This window comes from Drosophila bipectinata, chromosome 2L (genome assembly GCF_030179905.1).
Source record: "Drosophila bipectinata strain 14024-0381.07 chromosome 2L, DbipHiC1v2, whole genome shotgun sequence".
NCBI lineage: Eukaryota > Metazoa > Arthropoda > Insecta > Diptera > Drosophilidae > Drosophila > Drosophila bipectinata.
In genome coordinates this window covers 18,535,511-18,551,991 of record NC_091736.1, presented here as the reverse complement: position 1 = coordinate 18,551,991, position 16,481 = coordinate 18,535,511, and the positions used below count along the sequence as shown (strand labels likewise).

Here is a 16,481-nt window from a genome sequence, read left to right as displayed (position 1 = left end):
ACCTGACTCTGAATCAGGATCTGATTGCGAGTCCTTAGCAGTATAATGCACTTTTTGTTAGCAACCGCATTTGACTCTCCTCTCCTTTCGTTTCTTTACAGGTCACAGCCACCGATGGCGATGTAGATAGACCAATAAATATTGTATATTTCCTGACTGGCCAGGGCATCGACCCGGATAATCCAGCGAATAGTAAATTCGATATAAATCGCACCACGGGCGACATTTTCGTGCTGAAGGTAAGTGCTCGCGTCCACCTTTCAACCTTTGGAACGCTTAAACAGGTTCCAATTCCGCTGCGCGACCGAGTCCCCTCGTAAAAAGAGTCCCCTAGTAATGAAAGCCAGTTAAAAATGTTCGGGCCACAGTGACAGAATGCCGCCCCTCTGGAATTTTCCGACAGCAAAGCGTGCAAATGGCGTGCAATGGCTAAAAAAAAGAAATAGCAAAAACAGGAAAATAACTTTTCGTTTGAGTTTCAACCGGGGGTACTCTCCATAAGCCCCAGGGGTCCGTTTGAGGGGAATTCGGCTTTGGCCGCTGCAATTGAGCCACCGTTTATGTACGCACAATGGCGCAGTTTATATTGTGTGACTAGTGAAAAGTCGAAAAAGCAAAAACGCGGGACTCTTGGGGGTCTACCCTGGATTTATGCGAGTCTCGGGTACTTGAATATATTTCATGCTCCAAGGACAAGGCCATAAATCCTAATAAAACAAATTATTGATGAAAAAAAGCCTGTTATGCCTAATTAAGTGCCAGTCTACCTTAACAAGGTTCACACTTTTTTAAACGGGAGTACTCGGAAACATGTTCAATATTTAACACTTTTTGTCGGCAGCACCATCGCGACTTCTGCAAATTGTAGAGCTTTCCACGCGGTTCGGTGGCGTATGATTAATTTAAAACTGTGTCAAACCGCACAATCACACAGCCCGTACACAAACACCCATGCCCACTCGCTTATGGCCACTCACCGAAAAAAACAATGACATTTAGATGCAAAAAAGTGCCACCGTCGGTTGTCAGATACATAGACTACAATTAATTTCAGACAAAGTCCATAAAAACAAATGACTCAAAGTGGCGGAACGGAGTGAATGAGGGCTAGTGCTGGCAAAAATATAGGATATCAAATATTGTAAAAACGTACTGATAAAAAATATGCACCATTAGTTAATGAAAACTACAATTTAATTCTTAAAAGACAGTTTTTCAAGCCAATAAATATTTTAACATATGGTTCTGATATTGTTATGATGAAAAAAATGTACAAAATAAAAATAGGAACATCGTAAATATTTTTGAAAATCATTTGCCAGCTCTAATGAATAGTTGGTCCCCATACTAACAAACTACCAACCTCAAAAGTCCCCCAATCCGATCTGGGTTCTGCATGAAATGTTCAAATGTTGCTCCTGGCGGTTTGCTTTATTTGTTTTATTGTTGCCGGATAGGGCATTTTCGTTGATGTCGCTGATGCGATAGGGATAAAAGTGGCTGGAGCTGCGGCTTGGCCTGGAATGGTGGTACCCAAGGGGGCGTGGCTGGGACAGCATGTGGCATTTGTGGTTTTGACGCTCTACAACCGACCGCATGTAAATGACGTTCGTCGTTCGTTATTGGTGCGCGGTTGCTCGCATAAAATTGAGTGTAAAATCGGGAAAGTCGGGAATGGAAAACCTACCGGGTAATGTGTGGAAAATGAAAAAAAAAAAATAAAAATAGTTGAGAGCTAAGAGTGTTTTTTTTAGGTCGGGATCGGCAGAAGGATGTCGGTTGTCGAACGAATTTAATTTGTAATTGCATCGCGTGTCACGTGGCCGGCAATCCAATTTTTTCCCGACTTTAATTGAGCGAACCGGGACTTCAAAGTTTATTTGCCAACAAGTGAGTGATTTTAGATGGTAGCCTGGTTAGAATTCATCCAATTGGACAGAATGAGTTTATCTTGTGGAGGTAAACTATTAAAAGTTTATACATTTACAGAGATGGTTCTTAAAGCCAGACACATTCAAAAGGCTAGCCTCTTTTGCAAACACTCAAGTATTCTGTTAGATAAAATAAATCTTGGGCCAATTCTTGGGCCATTTCGGAGTAAAGCCTTCGTTTACTTCAATAAGACTACGGAATTAATTCATCGTAAAAGCAAATTATACTTCAGGCCAGAATCAACCACAAACACACTGAATATATTTCGTTTAGGTGTAGTCCCTTCGTATTAGCTGAGCAAGCAGTGTCCAAGACAATTTGAATAGAAAGACGCCCAGGACCAAAAGCAAGGTAGACAAACATGTGTAACTGGCAGGACATTTCAATTCAATAGGTGGTCTTTGTTTCTGATTTGGCAACGCAATTTTGTTTGGATAACTCGTTTAATGAGAAATCTAATAAAACAGTGGTCTGTAAGCCATTTACCACAAAGATAATAGATAAATACACTGACAAGAGCAGAGATTAATAACCCTTTCATTTACAGCCCCTGGATCGAGATCAGCCCAATGGTCGGCCACAATGGCGCTTCACTGTGTTCGCCCAGGACGAGGGCGGCGAGGGCCTGGTGGGCTATGCCGACATCCAGGTGAACCTGAAGGACATCAACGACAATGCGCCGCAATTCCCACAGGGCATCTACTTCGGCAACGTCACCGAGAACGGCACCGCCGGCAGCCCCGTGATGACCATGTCCGCCGTGGACTACGACGATCCCAACGAGAGCACTAACGCCAAGCTAATCTACTCGATTGAGAAGAATGTCATCGAGGAGGAGACGGGGGCGCCCATCTTCGAAATCGAGCCGGAGACGGGTCTCATCAAAACGGCCGTCTGCTGTCTGGACAGGGAGCGCACCCCCGACTACTCCATCCAGGTGGTGGCCATGGACGGCGGAGGCCTCAAGGGTGAGTGAAACCGAACCGGTCCAGTCAGGGCTGCGATTCAATCAGGCAGATTGTTTGTCAACCTTTGACCCTCGAGGGAGTTTTCCAAGAAATATGAGGCGCCATGGCAATCGCTTTTCTTCGGGGCTGTCAGATTGTCGGCCCTGTTGTGGCTTGTTATTCATTTCATTGCAAAATCATGGGTTAGGGGCTTGGCAAATATTTATAATGTCCCCCGTTTCTCTCACTGTATCTGTCTGTAATTGACGCCGTTTTGTTTATCACAGGAACCGGCACCGCCTCGATTCGCGTCAAGGACCTTAACGACATGCCGCCGCAGTTCACCAAGGACGAATGGTTCACCGAGGTGGACGAAACGAACGGCACCTACATCCCAGAGACCCCCATCCTCACCGTGACAGTGCAGGACGAGGACGAGACCAACACGTTTCAATACAAGGTGGTGCCGAACAGTGGCTTCGGCGCGGATAAGTTTGCCATGGTGCGGAACGCGGACGGGACAGGATCCCTGAAAATCATCCAGCCACTGGACTACGAGGACCCTCTGCAGAGCAGCGGCTTCCGGTTTCGCATCCAGGTGAACGACAAGGGCGAGGACGTGGCCACCGGCAGCGACAAGTACCATGTGGCTTACTCCTGGGTGGTGGTGAAGCTGCGAGACATCAACGACAACGTGCCCAAGTTCGATCGGGAGCACATCGAGGTCTCCATCTACGAGGACACCAAGGTGGGCACCGTCCTGGAGCAGTTTCGGGCCACGGACGCCGATCAGGGGGGCCACTCCAGGGTCACCTACAAAATAGTCCGCGCCACCAACCGCCGCCGCCAGTTCGCGATTAGCGACAAGGGGGCGGTCAGCATCCAGAGGCCCCTGGACAGGGAGACCGCCGACAGGCATCACATCCAGGTCCTGGCCGTCGACGACGGGACTCCTGCCCGCACTGCTACTGCCACGCTGATGGTAATTGTGAAGGACGTGAACGACAATGCCCCGGAGTTTGCCCAGGACTACAGGCCCGTGCTGCCGGAAAATGTGTCTGGCAGGAAAATTGTGGAGATAACCGCCAAGGACGCGGACGACCGGCTGAGGGGCAACGGTGGTCCTTTCACCTTCCGCCTGGATCCATTGGCCAGTGACGAAATCAGAGCCGGGTTCAAGGTGGAATACGATCGCAGTAAGTGTTTAAAATTTAAAACTAAACAGGTGCCAGAAAAAAGTAAAGCCTATTAAATATTGATGCTAGGCTTCTAACCGCAAAAAATGCATATTAAATATTAAAAGCTGCGTGCAAGGTTAGAGCAAATCGCTTTGCATAATTAATTATGGAAAAATAGTAAACGCTTAGTTAACCCGAACATCTGTCATGGAGGCTGGGCATAAAAAATGGCTAATGAGGAGTAATCGGCAACTCTTTGGGACCATTCGCAATGAAGCATTTTTAATGCATTAGTTTGATTAAAAATGCATTCAATGAGATATGGGACACCAATTTATACTAATTACGCATCTCATTTAAGTAATTATGCAAATTAATAGTATGCGAATAGCCGACTTAATTCTTTATTTATTTAGGCATACGGACTCAACAATTGTTTACAGCCGAATAATTAATTCGGCGTTTCAAAATCAATTATTTATTTTGGGAGCCAAATGCCGATGGTACGATTCATCCAGATTCCAGACACCTGACACTTAAACACGTGCCAGGTCAGCAAAGCGATTGCAAGGAAAAAAGGGAGCGGGGGAGGCATTGATAAAAGCACATCAATGAGGTCGGTTGGACCCTAAACAGAGACAGAGGGATGCCCAAGTACAAACGAGAATCGGGAAAAATTGCCCTGAAATTCAAACTGGCAAACTGGAAAAGCAGAAAAACAGAGGAGCTGGTCGAGAAAATTGAAAAAACTCGCTGTCAATGTCAGCAACAGCATTCAAGTGTCACCTCAAATTTTCTTTCATTTGATCGATTTTATTGGGTTGCTCTCCAAACTTTTTTATCTTTTTGTTCGGGGTTTTTGTTTCAAATAACTCCCAACAAGGGCTTCACAAAAATTTCCATTTTCCAAGCAGAGGACGCAGAATTGTGCACTGAGAGATATTCAATGGGGCAAAGTAGCTAAAGTTTCATTTCATAAAAAAGAAAGGGTCTGGGTTTTTTCGAGTGCTGTTTCGAGTCCTCGAGGGAAACCATTAAAGGAAAACACCAAATCGCAAAGAAAACAAAAGACGTCCAGACATGGTCAACTCCATCAACTGCGATGATGCCTCCAGGCATCAGATTCTCCGCCATTCATGGCCTCCACTGGCCAGTTTCTCTATCTCTGCCACCCACAGTTGGTTTTACACTACACTTTTTTGTGTCGGTTGCCAACTTTGTGGCACTGTGGCACAAACAATGCTGATGATGCTGATTGTCTGAAACATAATTCAATCACCATTACTATGCAAACAGAGTTTGGTTTAGCGTTTGATTTCGACTTTGATTGTGTGGCGATTGCCTTGAACGAACGAACTAAATTGGTCGGAGTGAAGCAGATCCGGGCGAAACTTCGGTTTCGGTTTTCGAATTGTTTGATTTCAGCGATTTCTGTTTAGATGTGCAAATGCAGTTGAGGGAATTTTCGGCTAATGGAAGGCTTTTCCTTTCCCACAATTTCCATACGGAGTGCAGCCCTTTTAAAATGGAAAAGTTAATCAATTTTGAATTTGAAGCCTGCCAATCGAATGGACATTGGCATTTAATTTCTGGCTTTATTCAGTGTATTTCTAAGAATATTCCTTTTATACTCACACGTTATAACTTCAATTCCAGGAGGCGACAATGGCAATGGAGTGGCTATAGTTTCCTCTCTGCGCCCCTTTGATCGCGAAGTAAAGAAGTCCTATGCCATTCCCATCGAGATCAAGGACAACGGAGCTCCGGCCATGACGGGAACCAGCACTCTCACAGTGACCATTGGCGACGTGAACGACAACAAGATGCAGCCGGGCAGCAAGTCCATGCTGGTCTACAACTACCAGGGCCAGTCGCAGGACACACCGATTGGCAGGGTCTACGTCAACGACCCGGACGACTGGGACGTGCCGGACAAGAAGTACTACTGGGAGGTGCAGGAGCATCAGAGGTTCAAGCTGGACACAGACACGGGAATGCTGACAATGAAAGCGGGAACTAGGCGAGGACGCTACTCACTCAAGTTCAAGGTTTACGATCGAGAGCATGGCCAGGAGGATATTCCCTCAAACCTGAGCGTGACAGTGCGCGACATAACGGCGGAGGCGGTCCAGCAGGCCGGCTCCATGCGGCTGGCCCACATCACCGACGAAGACTTTGTGAGGACCTGGAACCCGGTCAAGAACCAGGTGGAGCCATCCAAGCTGGAGCGATTCCGAAACAAGCTGGCTGAGCTGCTATACACGGACCGAGACAACGTAGACGTCTTTAGCGTCCAGCTACGCGCGGACTCTCCCTATCCCCTCACGGATGTCCACTTCGCGGCGCGATCCGCCACCCAGCAGCCCTACTTCAAGGCCGTCCGGCTGAACGGCGTGGTGCAGATGCACCGCGAGGAGATCGAACAGGAGGTGGGCCTCAACATCACCATGGTGAACATCAACGAGTGTCTGATCGAGGGCCGCGGAAAGTGCGGCGCTGGATCCTGCACATCGCGGGTGGAGCTGGGCAAGAAGCCGTACACAGTCAGTGTGAATAGGACAGCCCTGGTGGGCGTTCGGCTGGAGATAAGCGCTGAGTGCATGTGCCGGGCCAGAAACTTCACCGGCCAGGACCACAACTGCAGGACCCACCTCTGCTACAATGGCGGCCGGTGCGTGGAGACCCGAAACGGTCCCAAGTGTGTGGCCTGTCCGGTGGGCTACAACGGACCCCGCTGCCAGCAATCCACTCGTAGCTTCCGCGGCAACGGCTGGGCCTGGTACCCTCCCCTGCAGCTCTGCCAGGAGTCCCATCTCAGTCTGGAGTTCATTACTCGAGAGGCAGATGGCCTGATCCTTTACAACGGCCCGATTGTGCCACCAAAACCAGGAGAGACGGTAATTAGTGACTTCATAGCCCTCGAAATGGAACAGGGATACCCGAGACTCCTGATAGATTTCGGATCTGGAACGCTGGAGCTGCGGGTGAAGACCAAGAAGACCCTGGACGACGGCGTGTGGCACAGGCTGGACATATTCTGGGACTCGGAGAACGTGCGGATGGTGGTGGACTTCTGTCGCACTGCCGTGGTTTCCGAATTGGAGGACGGAACTCCGCCAGAGTTCGATGACAACGCCTGCCAGGCTCGCGGGCAGATCCCGCCCTTCGCCGAGTCCCTGAATCTGAACCAGCCGCTCCAACTGGGAGGCCTCTACCGACAGCACTTCGACCAAACCCTCTACAACTGGCAGTACGCTTTCAGCTCCAAGGGCTTTGACGGCTGCATTCGCAATGTGATCCACAACTCCGAGCATTACGACCTAGCCTTTCCGGCCCTGGCCCGGAACAGTTTCCCAGCCTGCCCACAAACGGACGAGGTGTGCCTGAAAACAGAGCACACGGCCCGGTGCTGGGAGCACGGGAACTGCGTGGCCAGCCTGGTGCAGGCCAAGTGCCACTGCCAGCCGGGCTGGATGGGCCCCGGGTGCAACCTGCCCACCATTCCCACCACCTTCAAGGCCCAGAGCTACGTAAAGTTCGCCCTCAGCTTCGAGCCTGACCGCTTCTCCACCCAACTGCAGCTGAGATTCCGCACCCGGGAGCAGGGCGGGGAGCTGTTCCGGGTCAGCGATCAGCACCACCGGGAGTACGCCATCCTGGAGCTGCGTCGAGGCCATCTCCAGTTCCGCTACAATCTGAACTCGCTGCGTAACGAGGAGCAGGTCCTGGGCCTGACCGCCGTAGCCGTGAACGACGGCCAGTGGCATGTGATTCGCATCAGCCGCTACGGCTCGGCCGCCCTCATGGAGCTCGACGGCGGGGAGTCCAGGCGGTACAACGAGTCCTTCCACTACACCGGCCACCAGTGGCTGAGCATCGACAAGCAGGAGGGCGTGTATGCTGGCGGCAAGGCCGAATATACGGGCGTCAAGACCTTTGAGGTGCAGTCCGACTTCCAGCGGAGCTGCTTGGACGATATCAGGTGAGGTGTTTTCTCCTTCAAGGGTGGCTTGAAAAGTGTCATTTTATTCACTAGCAAAGAGGACTCTACACTCTGCCATCCTTACCCATATATTCCCTCCTAAGGACACCTCTTTGCTAGCTCTTCGATTGTTGACAGTCATGCATAATTCCTGATTTTCCCTTTTCCGGTTGCAGGCTCGATGGCAAGCACCTCCCGCTGCCCCCCTCGATGAACGGAACCCAGTGGGGCCAGGCCACGATGGCCCGCAACCTGGAGCGCAACTGCCCCTCGAACAGGCCCTGTTCGAACGTCATCTGCCCGGATCCCTTTGACTGCGTCGACTTGTGGAACGAGTACGAGTGCACGTAAGTAATCCAAAAAGTGCCTTTTTCATTTCTAACTAATTACTTGTTTGCCGGTAAAGGCCTCATGCAAGAAATATTAAATTTGCATGTGAAAGGTGGTTGAAATTTTGCCATATCGAGTTCCGGTATCCTTTCAGCGCCAGTGCCATTAGGACAGAAGCCAACGAGCGTGGTTTGACACACATTTTTCTGCGAAATACTCCCCTGACATTTTCCAGATGCAAGCACACAGACAAAGCCAAACAGCAAATTGACTCCGAATGCAAAACAAATAATATCAATTGTCATGGCCTGTCTCCCCTCGCTCATGCAAAACCAGACACTGCACTCGGAGAAACTCTAGAACCAGTATCCCTCCCAATCGAGTGTTCCCTTCGGATGGAGGATGACCTTTTCTGTCAGTGCCTCTATGTAGTAACATATACATTTGCATAGCCCAGAATCTGGGGCACGACTCCTGATCCTAGAGCTTCTGCAACACCTCATCGATGATGGGTTGCCGTTCCATCGCCCGAGAGCAGAGCACATTTTCCACATCATTAGTTTTTGCGGAGTGACTCCATTCGGAGAAGCGACGACAGCCACCCAGCACCCAACAGCCAGCAAGGACACCCAATCCGGCACTGCATCATGTCTACTTTTTCTCGCATTTCCCCCATCTCGTCCTAGGAACTCGCAGGAAAACTAAGCACCCCCAGCTGTGAGCTTCTCGCTCCATTTGCTTTCGGGAACAGAAACATCTGGGCCTGCTGCTTTCTAACACGTGTTCGCCTGGCTGGCCTCCTTGCGGTCTCTTTGCTCTCGGCCCGGCTTTCTTCTTCCGGCTCTTTAAATAAATTTAAATAGTGGCACACGTTTCGCCTTCAGGTGGCGACGTGTCATAAATTATGCTTACTTTAGCCTCAATTTCGCTGCCAGTTGTGGGCAGCAGTTAACGCAGTGTGCCGGCCGCGTGTAGAATTTGTGTCACTCAGCCAGGACACTAAGATCCTGCACGCGGAGGAGGAGCTGTCCTCAATTGGAATACGAAATGACTTCAATTTAAATGTGTAACTTGTGGCGAAGACGAGCTCCCCCGTGCTCCAAGTTAAAGCTTTAATTTTCACACCGTTCGGGTATCCAGGGATATAGATCCATCTCGCCGCAACTTCACGCCCTCGCAGCTTGGGGGAGATTCATGGGGGAATTATCCCTATCCTATCCCTTGTTTATAAAACTTTCTAGAAGTAGAAAAAAAAAAGTTTATGGCTTTGCCAGGAAACATAACTACACTTATCATAGAATGCATTTTCAAATTAAAATTCCCTTTTAATAAAAAGTTTAAACAGAACATTATGATGGTGTTGTTTTAGGATCTTTGTTATTATTTTTAAAGCATTTTAATCACGGTCTAAAGCTCATAATTCTTAAAATGCAAAATATATGAAAACGTTTATATTTTTCTGTTTCGAATTTTTTGGTATTCTTTCAAGCGTAACCACAAAATATTTTTGGCAGAATACACATTTTTGGTCCTGACATAATCGCCTCTGAATTTCTAATTTCATTGCAGTTGCAGCGAGGGTCGGATCATGTCCTCGGACACGAAGGGCTGTGTGGACCGGAACGAGTGCTTGGACCTGCCCTGCCTGAACGGGGCCACCTGCATCAATCTGGAGCCGAGGCTCCGGTATCGGTGCATCTGCCCGGAGGGCTATTGGGGCGAGAACTGCGAGCTGGTCCAGGAGGGGCAACGCCTCAAGCTGAGCATGGGCGCTCTGGGCGCCATATTCGTCTGCCTGATTATCATACTGAGTAAGTACCGAATGCCACGCGGCCGGCCCCTCTAAGCTGCCCCAAAGAATGCCCCATTCATGTGTGACAATTAAGCGGCTTAAGCGGCAACATGCTTCCCTTTCCATTCCGCCCGAAGTTTTTGCCCGGACTCTGTTTTTCCACATTAATGCAATTTTCTGGGAGGAGCAGCCCCTCGAAAACGACGCCCCTGACATCTGTTTGGACAGTAGCGAGTGTGTGGGGCTGCGAAAAAAATAAAACAAGCCGGAACGAAGGGTCAACGTGGGAGACCCGTGCATTTTCAGCAACATAAAGCGGCAACAAATCTTGTATTCGTCGTTTTTTTACAACACTTTTTTGTGCCCAGTCAGGGGCAATTTGTTGGATTATCCGGACAAAAAAGTGGGAAAACAACATTTACATTGAGGCTAATTAAACTAGGAGAGTGGGGGGAAAAAATGAATAAATTTCCTTAGCGTGGGAGACTCAAATCCTAGTTTATTTTGGAAACATATTGCAGCTTCGTTACAATTTTATGTTAAATCTGACCTTTGAAGAAAAAGTTTAAAAAGGATTACTTGCAGCCCTGAAAGTTTTGGTAAATAAAAATAGGACATCGGTTGAGTAAATTAAAAACGTTTTTCAATTAATAAACTCTCCTCTGAAATACTCACATATTTGCAGCCTGTTTTAAACGAAAGGCATTTTAATTCGATGCCTAAGCCAATTTGGGCCACTTTTATGGCTTTGGAAAAAAATCGTTGAAAATGGAATAAAATTTGGGCAAAATTCTGGGCACTTAATGGATTTTCGTTACGAGTGTTAAGTGGCTTTGGCCATTTGGTTATTTAGCCTTCCCATCAACCGTCCTCCCAGCCAACCGATGCAAATGCGTTTTCACTCTCACGCACTGTGCGCGACAATCTATTTTCGATTCGCCGGGCTCGTCTGGGATTTGAAAGGATTTTCAATTAGCGTAACATTTTCGCTTCTGTTCAGATTTATTTTACATACATTCCTGGGCTTTGGCAGATTGCCCTCGACTGCCCCAGCCGCTCCTTTCAATCGCCAATTTATTTTAGGCCATATTTAAAAGTGACGCTGATTTATCCAGCCTTTGAATTTTGGTTTCGGGGGCGACTTTAACGAGTCCTTGAGTCTGGGGAGAACAGAGGCCTCTGTTGTTCTAAAGGATCCTTGAGCTAATTAGTCGCTGCTGAGGCAGATAATTACGCAGTTGGCCGCGGGGCGGACACGCCGAGGAACAGCGCCTGGAAGTGGCCATAAAACCGCTAAACCGCAAAATAGGCGCAATAAATAAACGGCGAGCTGCCGCGCACAAGAGTACTTTCATCATTGTCGTCCTTTTTTATGATGTGAAAATATCTACAGGAACCGAAACATAAAATCTGACAACGCCAGCCAGATTCCCGACGGCTTGTTTTCCTTTCGTGTTGATTTGCCTTAAAGTGGCAGCAAGGACAACGACCACTACAACGACAACGGCAATGGCAACAAAAACTAAATAATTATCTAACATTATTTACAGTCGACGCTTTTTCATGTCTTGTCTTGGTCCTGGTGCTCGTCCTGTGTAATCTGTGAATCGCTGAACTGTACTTTAGCATAAAGTTTCAAGTGGAGCAACTAAAGAGGACCTCCACTGCCTCCTCTAGCTGCACCCCTTGATGAGCTGACCTGGTCAGCAGGTCCTGGCCGGCAACAAGATATTGCTCGGGTCCTTGCCTGTATAGTTAAGTGCAAACAAAGGCCGTTAAAGAGCTTTCGGTTCAGCTTTTGTCCATCTTACAGGATATTTTTGCCTTTGTTTTAGCAAGTTTTTATGTAGGTTACTAGATTTTGCCCCAGCCTCTCCCCTGTTTTTCTGTTTTTGGACTTGGACTTGGGCTTGGTTTATTTTCCTAGGCGGAGGTAATGTTGATTAAAGGTTGATGAATGAACAGATGGCCCTGACCGGCTTGGCAAAATATTGTTCAGTTTATCCCTGACGTAAGTAAGCCTTTAACATCTATCTGCCCGGCAGAGCTCTGGCAATCTGAGCATTTTAAATGCAAATTACAACAAATTTCTGATTTTTTAAGCCAATAACTAGCTTTGTGGTTGGCTGGACTTTTGGGCACGTAAAGCCAAAAATTGTTTGCAATAACTTTTCCCAGACTGGTGATTTTTATTTTCGTTTTTAAGTCACGTCTCGGCTAACTAAATTTTTGGCTTCGAATAGCCGACTTTAACTTTAAAATTAAATTGTCTTAATTTTAGGAACAAATGTAATTAAGGGCAAATTATTTATCCTTTTAGTTCTGCAAACTCTGGGATTAAAACTATTTCATAATTTTTTCTATACTTTATTACTGATAAAAGTTGGGAAACAGATTTGGCTTTTTAGGCGAATTATCGGAGATTGCTGTTGGGCGGCTCTGGACCTGGGTGGGGATTGTCCATTAATAGGAAAACTTGTGCGGCAAGATAATTTAGAAACTTTGGAGCTCCTTTCTGCGGAGAGAGACAAATTTAATGCAGTTCTTGCCATCGCCAGGAGCTGGCAATGAACTATTTTCGGTTCGGTTGCGGGTTTTGGGTTTGTGTCTTCTGTTGCAACTTTATGCTGTAATTGTTGCATTAAACTTTGTAGCTCCCGAGCGAAGACCAACTGCAAGCTTCACTGGGAAAAGCATCTGCCCTGAAAAGACAACAAAAGTTTAAAAAGCCGAATTCTTGCCAGTCCAGGCTTGGATTTTTTCCGAGTGCAGGCCGGATAGTGCGCTTTCAACATTGAGAGTCATAGTCATTTGGGAACTAAGCGGATTACGAGCAGGCCAAAAACATTCGCATCCCAAATGCACATTTCAACTGTCTCCAAGTCGTCCTGCCACGAGGACTTGTTAAGCTCCGTCTCCTTCTGCGTTTCTGCGTTTGCCATTTTACTTTAGTTTGCTTAAGTAGCATAAAGTTATTAATAAGTTTCTCTCCACTCAGCCACTTGCAACATATTCTGGGCAAATTCTTCGGTTCTGTTTGTCGTGTAAACATGACCCCTCCGTCCAGAAAAAACAAAACGGAAAACTACTCGCAGGACTACTCGAGTAGGACTTGGGCGCAGACTTGCATTTTATCATCTGCGCTCCAGTTGACAGGAATATTAACTTGGCTCGGGACTGTGGGGTTAAGCAAACAGCTAAGTAAAAATAATTAAAACTCTGTCTTGGCTTTTCCAAAATGACAAGCCCGCCAAGAATGTTTCTTCGGGACTTCCAGCCACTTCTCTGGTTGGTTTTTAATGCAGCAGCACTTCTTCTGGGCTAAGCGGATTCATTAGTTGCAATAACTGCCAACTGGCTCTCCCAAGGACAACGAAAAAAGGTCATTTATAAAGAATCCACCAGATTTACAAACCCGTTTTTTAGCTTCTAAGTGAAAGTATGTAATGGGACATGGTATTTGAACGATTTCTCTGGGTTGGATTTTCAATATTTCAACTTTATTTTTCAAAAAAATGTATTCCATTTTCCACTGTGTCAGTATTGGCGCTTTTTTCCTTCGTACAAGAAGAGAGTGGAAACTGGAAGTAGGAAGAGAAAAACATTTTTCCTACATTTAATTACCTTCATTAAACGTAAATGGAGTTGTTGTTATGGCTTTGACAGTTAACAGACAAGACACTCCATTGCCGCTTTACTGCAAATTTGTTTCGGAATTTCTGCCCTCTTTTCAGTAGAAAAAGTACACCAGGATAATGAGTCCTGGCTGGAAAGAATTTAAACAAACATAACCCCATTAAAAAGCCAACTAATTTAATGTCTGATTGTGACTCTTTCAGTACTAGCCCTGATTTTTGTGCTATACAGCCGGAAACGCAAGACAACCAAAAAGAAGAAGCGCTCCGGACCCGAAAAGGATGTCCGCGAGACGGTCATCAGCTACGAGGACGAGGGCGGCGGAGAGGACGATATGACGGCCTTTGACATTACGCCACTGCAAATACCAATCAGCGCCCAGGGAGGACCTCCGGACATCGCCGCCTGCAAGATGCCCATAATCTGTGAGTAAACAACCGGCGAGTGCCAGAGCTTGGCCAAGTAATTGGCGCCTGTTTGCCCCCAGATCCCGTGATGACGCTGCTGCCACCTGGCCAGGAGCTGAACGTGGCCTACCTGATGGAGGAGCGCAAGCAGCGCATCGACAAGGATCCCAACGCCCCGCCCTTCGACGACCTGCGCAACTTCACCTTCGAGGGCAGTGGCAGCATCGCCGAGTCGCTTAGTTCGCTGGCATCCGGTGGGTGTTTCAATTAAATTACAAAAAAATGTTTTAATTTTTATAGAAAAATGTATTATTCTTATTACACAGTTATCTATAGAAGTATCAATACTTATTCTCTACTCGGATAATCATCTAATCGTATTCTTTCCTTTTCATTCCAGGCACTGATGATGAGAATCAAGACTTTAACTATCTACAGAACTGGGGTCCACGTTTCAATGCCCTGGCCGCCATGTACGTGCACGATAAGGCGAAAGCAAAGCAGCTCCCATCGGACGGCGGAGGAGCTGGAACATCATCATCGTCGCCGCCTCTCGGAGGAGTCGGAGTCGGAGGTGCCGGAGGAGTGAATTCGGTGGACGGCAGTGGCAGTGTCCTGGCGGTTGTGGCCACCGGCAGTGGGGCAGGTCCTGGCGGTGGCGGTGTCAGTGGGATAATGTCGCCGCCTGATGTCGGAAAAGTTGTATTATAAAAATAAATAGTTAAGATGTAGTTAAAAATGATGTTTCAGCTGTAAGCTCGATGGCACATGCCGAATTTTCAGACGCCCCCACGCCCGAAGCGGCGTGTGTCTGGTTAGGGTTAATTGTGTGTACATGTGGCTATCTGTGGAATTTAAGACTTAATGTTTAAGGTTTTAGGTGTTCTCTCACATATAAGATATTGGAGTGTTTCAAATACGAATGGGTTCTCGAAGTAATAATCCACAGCTTCCTGTTAAAGGACACTAATTCTGTACCATTTCAGTTTCTTTTCAAAAAAAAATTATCAAAAAATTAATATAAAATGTTAAAAAATATAGTTTCCCAGACTTCTAACTAAAACTTTTCTTTAAGCCCTTCCCTATCTTTGGAAATTATTGAATATTAAACTGAACCAACTGAGAAATCAATAAATAAATCTTTGAATAAAGAATAGATATATTATAAATTACATTAGGCATTCCAAAATGGAAAAAGAGTTTATAAAACTTGCTACATACTAGTTAAAGACCCTGTATAAATACGGCATTAACTCTCTAGCACGTAAGTTCTACGCAACTAAACCGAAATTTTCCCCAAACCCCAGACCCCAGTCACCGCTCCTCGAAAACGCGGGGACCGAAAATGTTGAACGTTGCAACTTTTGTACGGCGGCACCGACAGGGGAACGTGTCCGTGTCCGATTGCCACCGACCAGGTGGCACCTAGAAACCGAGGCTGAGAGCTGCCACCGAACCCGCTGCCACGCTGCCGCAAAAGTTTGCAGAGCAAAGTAGAAATTTAATAAGAGGAAAAAATCATAACTAACTTTGGTGAAATTTAAAACTAAACGGACGGAGCGGAATGGAACGGCGGAAACGGCAAACTCAACTGTAACATAATTTTGTAAATAATAAATTCTGTAATTTAATGATTGCTCTTCACCATTAAAGTGAAGCCAAACCGAAACCGAAAAAAAGAAAAAAACCATTGAAACCAACTAATAGACTAATTGCGTAAATCTAAACCTATACCGAAACCGATAATGAAAACGAAATCGAAACCAAATACGAGTGTTGATCAAACCAAATTCATATTTCTGCATTTACTAGCAACTACACAACCAGTACAGAAAATGAAATATTAATATTAAAACTGTATTATGAGTCATACACGAAGGGTTATTACATTTACGTTAGTTAAAGGACAATTTGTTAGTAGTTAGCGTCTAAGCATACTTTTTTAAAAATCAATAAAGCCCATACAAAAAAAAAAAAAAACAAAAACTAAAGCGGTTTTTGGGAGAAACGCATTTCCATGCAAATACCCGCATAGCATATTTTTTACGATTTCTGGGTGGCTGCCAATCCGGCAATCCGCTTGTTGACACTGCCTAATGATCCTTGCTCCGCTCCCATTGCCCCCGACCACCTTCCGGCCAGACACTCCGGCGTTTGGAGCCGTAAACGCGCCGTTAAGACCCGACAAAGGTGTCCGAGTGGCAGCCGCAGCAGGGAGGCCACTTTGAGCGCCTCCTGCTAAGTGAAACCACTAACCATACAGCATATAGACAACCC

General features: G+C 46.7%; 1 protein-coding gene across 3 annotated transcripts in view; it reads left to right on the top strand.

Annotated features, from left to right (window-relative positions):
* The window catches only part of CadN2 (Cadherin-N2), a 77,287-nt gene extending 61,129 nt beyond the window's left edge, over window positions 1–16,158 (top strand). For all 3 annotated transcript variants that reach the window (XM_070277419.1, XM_043213687.2, XM_017251623.3), the window contains 9 exons: window positions 102–239; window positions 2,480–2,900; window positions 3,167–4,075; window positions 5,714–8,039; window positions 8,216–8,386; window positions 9,939–10,180; window positions 14,001–14,222; window positions 14,285–14,458; window positions 14,605–16,158. In XM_070277419.1, the coding sequence (XP_070133520.1) occupies window positions 102–239; window positions 2,480–2,900; window positions 3,167–4,075; window positions 5,714–8,039; window positions 8,216–8,386; window positions 9,939–10,180; window positions 14,001–14,222; window positions 14,285–14,458; window positions 14,605–14,915 (4,914 nt within the window). In that variant the 3' untranslated portion in view covers window positions 14,916–16,158. The remainder of the gene's footprint in view (window positions 1–101; window positions 240–2,479; window positions 2,901–3,166; window positions 4,076–5,713; window positions 8,040–8,215; window positions 8,387–9,938; window positions 10,181–14,000; window positions 14,223–14,284; window positions 14,459–14,604) is intronic.
* Window positions 16,159–16,481: the final 323 nt, after the last annotated feature.